Here is an 11,201-nt window from a genome sequence, read left to right as displayed (position 1 = left end):
ATGATGATTCTACTTGATGGTGAAAGTTATCAGCACTCATAAACGTGTGACCAGGTTCAAAAAAGAATAGGTCAATAATATTTGTTGCCGTTTGATTGCTGTTAATAAAAAAAATTAAAAAGCTTAACAATGTCCAATTTTTGTTTTGGCTTGAACAATTGTCAAGCCAAATCACTACATGTGGAATATCTCTTAAGCTTATCAAAAACACATAGTAAGTACTAATAATGTCTTCTTTGTTTCTGCCACTTATTGCCTCATGCCAAATGCAAGAAAATATGTCATTTATAGATTTGTCACCCAGTGGAACAAAACTTTCATGGTATGCAGTTAATCTTCGAACAAAAATCTCTTTTTTGAATGAGTCTACTCTTGGTAACATTATTACCTTTTGCAAATCTGCTGAATAATATGCGGTTGTAGCAGTTGTAGAGCATTCAGTTTTTTGTTTTGATGATTTATCGCTGTGTTCTTTATACAATTCTCTTGCGTTTTTATAACGATAACTGTGCTCAATTTTTGTAATACAAATGTCACATTCAGAGTTAATATTTTCTTCATTATGGTCATGCAACTTGAAAGACTCACAAGACTCACACTCTTCGTGACCAAGAATAGCAAATGAAATGTGTTTTTCTTTAATTTTCAATCTGTAGAAATCATATGAAACATGACTATCTGGATTTTTTTCATTGAAATCTCTATGCATTGATGTTATGTTTACATCACTAGGCAGATACCTTACATTGGGAGCATGCTCTCTGCGGTAGTGAGAAATAGTTGGGTTGAAGCTTTCAATGTGTTTACTAACTAAATCATGCAACTCAACATTAATACATTTTTTATTGTGCCATTTGTTAGAAGGAGGAGTCAACTCACCAACAGTTTTACTCAAAACATCAAAAACAACTCTATCATTTGTTTTGCTGAAACCAAGAGTAGTAAGAAAAAATTGTTTACAAACTTTAACATTGATTGAAGACTCATTGACCAGATGATATTCAAAACTACATTGTTTATTTTTACGTTGTCCCTTTCCACGTCTTCTCTTTACTTCTAAGCGTTCACATAAATTGCAAATAGTAGTTCTTCTATCTGTCCAACCGAGCTTCCAGAACATAGTATTTATTTCAATCCGTCTTTCTTCTGGTATTTTTTCAATACATTTATGCCTACAAGTTTCTTTGCATGGTGGAAGTACTTGGTGTTTACATTTAAGTTTTTCCAGTTTCTTTTCTTTTCTTTGTTTAAGACTTGTACAAAATTTTTTCCTTTTTCTAGGGTTTCCATCTTTTGTAAATAATTCAAATTGCTCACTTTCTTCAGAAGTTGTAGTTACTCCAACTAATATACATAAAAATAAAAATATTATCAATACATAAAAAAATACTGTTTACTTAACAAATTATAGCAAAATAGGTAATTCTTATTTTAATTTTAGTCAATTATTCGATTAAACATTTTGTAAAATGTAAAAACTATAAAATATAAATTATTTACTAAAACTTATTATAAACTTTATTTAGATAGTCATTACCTGTATCTGATGCTAACATTTCTTCTCTTACAACTTCAATATTATCATCATTCGAACAAATTATTTCAATGGGCATATTATCAAAATTCAAAAGTTCTAGAAATAAATTATATTGGTATAATAAAGAAATATAATAATGTTTAGATAAATTATTACTTTCATCTGTAGTTAATTCATCTTCTCTTACAACTTCAATATTATTATCATTTGTGCAAATTATTTCAATGGGCTTATTGTCAAATTTAAAACGTTCTAGAATTAAATTATATTGGTATAATTAAGAATTATAGTAATGTTTAGATAAATTATTACCTTGGTCTGATGATAATACATCTTCTCTTACAACTTCAATATTATCATCATTTGTGCAAATTATTTCAATGGGCTTATTGTCAAATTTAAAACGTTCTAGATATACCTAAATTGTTACATATAATTAAAAAATTAGATAGATAGAATTAGATAGATCATAAGTAATTAATTTTTACCTTTAACTGATGCTTCAACTACTAGTGCGCTTGTTAAATTATTATTCTCTGGTGTAGTTTTAACATCACTTATATCAAAGTTAATTGACCTTATATCAGTATTTAAAAGTTCTAGAAACAAATTATTTTGTGTTGGTAAAATAGTTTTAATTAAGTAATACAATAAAACAATTACCTAGTTTTTCTAACTGTACACTTTTTTTTGATATTGGTTTTGGTTCATCAACTGTTGTAAGAATTTGTATAGCATCATACTTTAATTTTCTTCTAGGCACGACTTTATTTAACATTTTTAAAACGCGTTGTCTAGAAGTCATTTTAGTAATTAAAATGTAAACAATAAATCAGTCAATATATTGTTTAAAACCAACTTCATTAAAAGATGTTCAGGAAGTGTGGAACTCGTGTAACGACAACTCGTGTTGTTTTGTTATCAACCGCCTAAACAGTCAGATAGTATCATATTTGTCAGTTGTTACTTGTTAGATTAGGAGTAATCAATCTTATCTAATCAAATACAATATTATTATGAAGTATAACCATGGTTAGAACTTAGAATTATCTAAATTCAAAGATCCTGAAGCCTATGTTATGTCAAAAAGTTATTTTATGGAGTTACGGCAAAGAAGCCATTTAAACACACAATATAACTAAGGCAATATGCAGTAAGAGCATGTAAAACTTCTAGAAATCCGATTCCTAAGAAATTATGCAGTAAATCCATGGACTTGCTGCTTTTGTTCTTAGTATATGGCGTTACTGCACTTTTGCTTAGTATTTTACCTGAATTCCAGAATATCTTTGAAATAATAATCGATTTTCAAGGAGTTTATAGTGATTTTTACTACATTTTACCTTAGTAAAAAAAGACGCGGGATCGTTCAATTAATAAGAATATTATATAACCTCACTTTTCACAATTTTGGAGTTACTGCAATTCTTGGTAGCAGGGCAGTATACTAAAATATTTTTATTATTTTGTAATTGATAGATTGATTCACTTCAACCTGCTAGAGATGGAATAATTTTTCTTCAAAAACATGATATTACAATGGGAGATTTCTTTGGTTGCTGGTGGAAAATTATTTCAAAATTAAAAAAAAAAAATACAGCATTATCTAACTCTTTAGCAAAGTCAATGGAAAAGCGACAAAAAGCTTTATTTGAAAATCCAATATTCAGCTCAGGTATAGTAATTACTTATTAATTTATTAATTATTATTTCATGAAAACAAAAATAATACATATTGATACATAATAGTATAATACCTAGGTATATTAATATATTATATACTATTATTTTTGTTTATAGCTCTATTTATGGATCCAAGGTTTCAGTGTTTGCTAAATGATACAAGTAAAATAGAAGCAAAGGATCATTTACAAAAAACTTGGAAAATAATTGAACAGTTGACGGGAAATGAAAATGAAGCAAACATTAATAATGCTCAATATTTTGATGCACACGAAGAGAATATTATGGATCCAGATGATGATCTTGAATCATTTATCCAGTCATCTTCTCAAAACAGTGCTAATAATATGTCGATAAATATGAACTGTAGTCAACGTTCTATTGCAATACTGTTGGAAGAATATGATAATACTCCGAGATTGCATCATAGTACTGATATAAAAAACTATTGGTCTGAACATCACGAGTCTATGCCTGAACTTTACAAACTTTCACAAGTTGTAATGGCTGTACCATGCACCCAGGTAAATATAAAATATAAATTAATAAATATATCTCCTATAATTATGTAAACATAATAATTTATAATTAAAATTAGTATTTAGTTTTGTAAATTAATTTTGTTAAATTTTTAATTTTTAAAAAGGTCTCAGTGGAAAGGAGTTTCTCAGGACTCAAATTTATTTTGAGTGATTTGCGTACTTCATTATCGCCTGATCTACTGGAAAGTATAATGATTATACGAGGAAATAACTTCAAACTTGTCTAACAAATAAAGAAAATATTAATTATTTAACTAAGTTGTTATTACTTTTTAATTTTTTTAATAAATTAACATTTTAAACATAATACTGATAATAGTATCTTGAACTTTGATTATGATAAAATGTTTTGTATTTTAATTTTTTCTAGTTTATCAATTTGTTATCATTTATTTTATATTTTTAAGTTCTTACTTTTTTATGTATCTTAAAGAATAAAGATATAAATTAAAATGTATAAGTATAGCCGTATAGGTACTACTTATGTAATCATGTAGTATTTTCTTTTTTTTTTATACTTTTATCTTTTATGCTTCTTCTTACCCCTACTGTCGAACCACAACAACATGCATAAATGGTTTCAAAGGTGGTTTGTTATGTTTAAAGAAAATCAACTATTAAAAAAAAAAAAAAAAAAAAAATGAAAAACCGGTTTCAAAGTGGTAACCGGTAATTTTGATGATTTAAAACCGCTTCCAAACAGATAACCGGTAACCCAATTTATAGAAGTTATTTTGGTAACCGGGAATCGATTACCGCTAATTCTAAAAACCCCGAAAACCGGTAACCGGTACCGAAAAATTTTCCGGGTCCGGTAGGACCCGGTAACCAAAATTATCGGGAGCGGTTTCAAGCCCTGGTTAATACTGTGAATATTTAGTGTTTACTTTATCCTCTACAATTTATCTATACAGTATACTTTATTTCTTATTATATTATATTTTTTTTTTTTTTTTTTTGTTATAAAATTAAAATTAAGATAAACTCTAGTTTAAGTGGAAGTGTTAACTTTGTTAAGTTGGCATAATTGTTTTACTTTGTTATCTTTTTAAACAGAGTTTATCCTCATCATTATGTATTCATATTTTTGCTATCAATATATTTAAGTAGTATGTTTTTGCTACTACAGCACGTAACACGTTCTTATTTATGATCTGATTAAAACCTCGATAATTATATCAGCTACCCCTACATTCACACCCAATATGCGCCTTAAAAGGGGCCACAAATTTAATTTGCCCTGGGCCCAATCTATTTCTAGCTACGGCACTGGAAATACTGATGTATACAATGTAATAATGTCTTTATTTTCATAATTTATTAAAACTTGATACAAAAATACAGTTTATATGCTATAAAGGTGTTGGTGAGCGGTGTTTCGACCTTACTCTGAAATATTGTTTTAAATGACAATGAATGGTTTTATGACCTGCCTCTAAGCGTCTTAAATGCCCTTAACCGTCTGACGAGCTCTTGTCGTGGTCTCTCTTATATATGCTCGTATCTGTAGGAGTAGGTGGTAGTACATGGTGGTGACATCTGGCACAAGACGAAGCTTGAGTCTCCTAGCGTAATTGGTTATTCTGGTCGATTCATATCCTTTCTTAGTAACAGAGACTTTTTCCGAGAAGAGACGTGTGACAATGCCTTTATAGTATAATTATTTAATCTGGTGTTTACTACGCTTTTTACAATGACCTCAGCATGTTATTTTATATTAATTGCCTACTTAGTTATATCCCCACTCATAGTAGACTATGTTTTGAATATTGATAGGGTACGTATTGATTGCATAATAATAACTTTATTATTTGAAATAAACGCTTGTTATATAGGTAGTGTAATTATTACGGCACGCCACATGCCTTGTCATAATCGAAGATAAGAAATAATACTATACTCTGTTCAAAATAAGAAACCTAGACGGCGGCTAGCTACTGCGCAGGGGCGTGGCTAGATTAATAGCACGGATATGAATCAATGCCACCGCAGCGCTTCGGCGAGAGCGACTCATTAGTCACTTCATTATCATTAGTTGACTAATGACGTGAACACATAACTTAAAATGCATTGTATACCTTGTTCACGCTTTGTGGCGTGGTGTGTTGCGTACTTTTCCGCATGTTGGCGGTCGAGCTAGTGAGCAGGTGCTTGATTCGGTGGGGAGAACAATGGGCGTAGTCTGACCGCCGCTCGACGAAAACTGGTCGCCGCCGTCTAGGTTTCTTATTTTGAACAGAGTATATTGTGTAACGGGGATGTAGTAGTCATGTGTGGTGAGCGGAATCACTAACACTAATGATAATTTATACTATCAACACAAATACACGTCACGCACGCACGCACTATGGCAATTGAATTCGAATATTTCGAATTGCCTGTATTCAACTCCTTAAAAACAATCGGTATCGAATCCACTTAAGCACTTGCCCCTTTTTTACTCTCAATTATTTTATACCATTATTATGTCTAATTAAAAATATTTTAATAAAACTGAAAAAACCACTAAATACCTATAGGTAAGTACTGTATATGAATACTATATACGCAAGAGACAAGACCGACTTATAAAATAATAACGAGTGATGACTTAAGTCTTAAAACGTGTTAGCATGAATATTGCAGTATATCTTATAATCTTATCTTATCTAATCCGTTAGTTAGCACTAAAAAATAGTGTGCGGTCTTAATCACTATAAGTTTGGGGTATTTTATTATTTAAGGACCGAAAAGAGGGCGGTTTTTGTCTATCGACCTTTTTCTGGTCAAAATCAAAAGTGTGCGGTTTTTGGATGCAACCCTAAAATCATAGTATAGGTTTTAAAAAAATAGATTATGGATAAAGATCTACTAGGTAGCCATAACATCAAGATATTTAACATATTCTAAATTCCAAATTCAAGCATTCGTTGCCAAAATTATATTCTTCAAGAAATCATTTGGTAAACATTTTTTCGATTAGTTAGTTACTATAATTCCATGCCTATTTCTAAGAGAAAATTAAATTTTGCAATACCTACTTGTATTAATACCAAAAACCTAATTTATAGTTGAAAGTAAATTTTATGTTATTCTACTTCATTTTTTTTATGTTAACAATTAGATTGTAAAATTGCACTTAATTTTGTTTTAGTATCTATATTTTTATAATTCTTCGTTTCTGAAACTCTCAATCTTTGCCACAAATTTTTAAAAAATAAAAATCAATTTTGTATAAAATAAATAATGTACTTATAATGTATTTTTGACCTAAACTTAAAATATTGTTTTCGAAATAAATAATTACGATAATATTATAATCGGCTTAAAACAGTTCAATATTCTGATTTTCACTTTTTTATAGTATTCAAAATTGAGATTTCACTATTCAGTATTTCAGTTTATTAGATTTTATTTATTTGCATATTTGTATATGATGAAAATTTAATTTGATAATTTAAAAAAGTAAATGTATAACAATTAATAGAATGTATAATATCATAATTATATAATTTATACATAATATAATATAATTAACATGACGTGATGTAAAAACAATCATTTTTAACCACGCTAATGATTGAAATCATTACTTATCTGTCCTATTTTCCTAAGCTTGCAAGTGGGAAAGAAAATGATTGTTTACTAAATGTTTAACCCCTACAAATGCATGATGATTAGGTATATTGAAATATTTTTTTTGAGCCCATGTGCAATTCTACCACTACCTGTTTTTTACCTCAGTGCAGATCAACCATTACCTTTTTTAAACCCAATTGCAATTCGACCATACTCAACAATGGATTGCCTCTCAATACATTTAGTAAGGAAATCGATTTACTGTGGTAGGTACTACGTAGGTAACAACGTGTTACTGAATATCCGATATCGTGGTTCGCCGTTGTGTAGCGCTAGTGTTGCGGTTATTATGGCGGCCATTTGTTTAGACTACGCGAAGCTATCTCGACCTCAGTCTGTCTACTCTGTCTATACCTCTTATCGAGTTCTCACTTTCTCAGTCAGTTACTCAGTTTCAGTTGACAGTTCCTATCCTTCATTCCACCGGCTCTGTTCTTGTTTCCATTTTTAAACGCAAGTTTTAAACTAAAATAATTATTTTGTATTATTTTATTATAGTATTGTTTCAAGGTTTACCAATTGTTCAGGTGTGTTAGTATTTTTTTTTTTTAAATAAACGCACTAGAAATGGCCGACAACCAGCATTATCAACGATATTCCTTCAACGGTATCGCCAATAATTCTGCAACAAACGATTCTGGACCATTCGAATACTCCTGGGATGATGTTAGGTAAGACAAAATCACCCTTCGGATCAATTTTTTGGATAACAAAAATAACGTTCATCGTGTGTTTAACTGTGAGCCGCTCACTGCCAACGTGGAAACGTCGTGTTCGATGTGTTCTCGACTACGCTATTCCGTCGTTTTGTTTTTTGTTATAATAAAATGATATCTGGCTATATATGTGCCAGGGTCGCTAGTTGATACGCTCTCACTGTTTATCACTATTCCCAATTTTTTTTTAATGTGAACACTTTTTCTCACTTATTAAAGCTCTTTAAATGTAAATAAGTGTTTAAAGTAAATATTCTGGATATTTATAATGAATTATGTTTTGGCCCTATTTTTATTTTTAGAAAATCAATACAATTTTTTTTTTTAATTCAAAAACCTTTTATCATGTACCCAATATCAATAATAACTTACTATCATGATGAATATCTATGACTAAGTGATTTCTTAAATAGTATGCTCGTTTTCACTATATCCTTAAAATTTAATAATGTACTACTTTAAAAGTCATATAACAATACAAAATTAAATTTATCTAATGAGAACCCTTTTTTTAATGCAAATTATTTATCTGGTGATTTCTTGACATTTTATGTATCTGCATAAATCAACAGTTTAAGTAGTTTCTCGGTTATTAAATGTTTATCCTAAGCATAGTAATCCCAAGATATAGTTTTTCAAAAATCTGAACTACAAATTGTTTTGGTAGATGTAGTATTCATTATATTTCATCATAATAGGTTTGTTAGTTACTATTCTTGCAGTGCCCTGTTTCGATTTTTGTTACATTAGTTGAACCATTTGTGTCTTAGTTGCTTTAAAATTATTTTGTATCATTTTATATCATTTTATTATTTCGTTTACCATACATTTCAGAAACTAATACCATTATTATTTTGCAGGAAGATATTTATCGGAGGCCTCAAAAAAGAAACTACTGAAAGTAAGTTTGAGGAAATCGCCCCTTGGTATTTCCCAATAATTGTAATAGAGTTCTGTTTTATATGTTTTAGAACATTTAAGGGAACACTTTGATCAGTTTGGTGAAATTAAATATATTAATATCAAATTAACTGCCACTGGTCTGTGCAGAGGATTTGCTTTTATTGTGTACAAGACAATAGAAGGCATAAACAATGTTAGTACACCATTTCATTCTATTTATTTAATTCTTAAATTTTAACAAATATTTTGTTATTATTAATATACTTGGATTAAAAATTAGAATATGTTATTTTACATTCTGCATAACATATTTATGTGATTATTTTTACTATTTTTTTGTTTCCATTTATTGAAGGCTTTGGCATGTACTAAACATATAATAGATGGCATGATGATTGAACCCAAAAGAGCCATATCACGGCGTGTTAAATTATTTGTTGGAGGATTGTCTCTTGAGATAACTGACGATGACATCAAAGATTATTTTAGTAGTTTTGCATCTATTGTAAAAGCTGAGATGCCATATGATAATGTTACAAACCAACGAAAAGGATTTTGCTTTGTTACATTCGATAACATGCAGGCAGTAACTAAAATATTAAGGTTTCAAAGACATGTGATTAAGGGAAAACAAGTAATTAATTAATATATTATATATGATTACTCAAACCATTTTAATCCTTAAAATTTTCAATTAGGTTAATGTAAAAGTAGCAACATTAATAAAAAAAGATTCATTTCATAGAATGATGACTAGTGGTCCAGGACCTATGATAGGTATGCAAGAGAATTTTATGGGCCAAGGAGGTATTCATATATCATTATTTATTATTTAATATTATTAGTATTGTAATTAATAATAATTTATTTGAATAGTTGACACATTATTTATTTATTACTATATTAATATTTTAAATAGGTTTTGAACCTCAGTCTGGATACATTCCCTATGCTCCTGGTTACTTCTATGAAGGTAAACATATTTTTTGTCAACAGTATACAGTAAAAATCGGTTATAATGACACAATTTGATAAATCATAACTAATAAAATGAACCTATACATTTTTTCAACATTTTTTCTATCTTTTAAATTTTTAAATATACAGTGAGACGTACACAATATTTATTTTTTTATAGAATTTAAAAAAAAAAACTAGAAATGACCAAAGTTCTATTATCTAGGATGTCGTGGAACACCTGGTCAAAAAATGGAAAAAACAATTTACATAAAAAAAAACTTAAAAACAAAATTTTTTTCACCAAATATTTTTTAAACATAAATAGTGTATGTAGTATGTAACATATGTTATGCATACTTATATACATGGGCATTTAACAAGTATTTTGTGACTGACCAGTAACAAAAACTTTTTTTTAATTGATTCTAAGTCATTATAGCCACTATCTAGTATCTACTGTAAATTCAAATCAATAAATACTAGTTATATATTGTTTTTAGTTTTATATATTTTATGAAATAAATTATTATGTAATTTAGGATATGGTTATTATATTCCATACACAATATATAATCCTCAATACAGTTATGGTTATCCAAGTTATGTTGCTGAGGCTGAAGCAGGTTAGCATTATTGTTATTATTATTTTATTAAATATTAAGTATTAATTTATTTTAGATTACCAGCATGGATGCTATAGAGCATCTGAATCATGTGACGTTAATGGAAATGAAACCACAAAGTATAAATTAAACCCAAAATATTGATTGCATCCCACAATAATTAAACACAGCGTAAAATAAATGTATTATATTTCCTTTTTGAATTAATAATTTTATTTTTACGATTATTTTGTTATATTTATTATTGGTATAACTTATTTAACAACTATCCACTCCCTGTATTTATTACAATACAATTTATTTCATTATTTATTGAATAATTTCACCATCATTTTATTATGGTTATAAATATACATTGCAATGGCAATAACTTAGTGAATGTTACAGCTTTTTAAGGCATAAACTGAAAGAATAACAGTCAATTGCTGATTTGATGTTTAAAGCCATTTTAATAATATGTATTCATTTATAACAAATAAATAAAAATATAACATTTTAAGTTTTAAAATGTTTTGTTATTATTTTTATTAATTAATACAAGAGCAACAAATCTAATTATGATTGGATCTTGGTTTAATCTTTTTTTATTGCAGTATACAATGTTAACACTAAATAAACC

At 28.5% G+C, this 11,201-nt stretch overlaps 1 protein-coding gene across 1 annotated transcript; it reads left to right on the top strand.

Annotated features, from left to right (window-relative positions):
* The first annotated feature begins 7,745 nt into the window (after positions 1 to 7,745).
* LOC149059906 (RNA-binding protein squid-like) lies at positions 7,746 to 10,842 on the top strand. The gene is made up of 8 exons (XM_089216861.1): positions 7,746 to 8,051; positions 8,957 to 8,997; positions 9,068 to 9,192; positions 9,355 to 9,633; positions 9,698 to 9,806; positions 9,919 to 9,972; positions 10,499 to 10,582; positions 10,638 to 10,842. The coding sequence occupies exons 1-8, from the start codon at positions 7,948 to 7,950 to the stop codon at positions 10,724 to 10,726; spliced, it is 885 nt and encodes a 294-aa protein (XP_089072987.1). The 5' UTR covers positions 7,746 to 7,947; the 3' UTR covers positions 10,727 to 10,842.
* The last annotated feature ends 359 nt before the right edge of the window (positions 10,843 to 11,201 follow it).

Source organism: Diuraphis noxia, unplaced genomic scaffold, assembly GCF_037042655.1.
Source record: "Diuraphis noxia isolate RWA-SAM2 unplaced genomic scaffold, SU_Dnox_SAM2 contig0001, whole genome shotgun sequence".
In the NCBI taxonomy this organism is placed as follows: domain Eukaryota; kingdom Metazoa; phylum Arthropoda; class Insecta; order Hemiptera; family Aphididae; genus Diuraphis; species Diuraphis noxia.
Note: the sequence above shows the minus strand (reverse complement) of the source record. Positions and strands in the feature narration are given on the sequence as shown.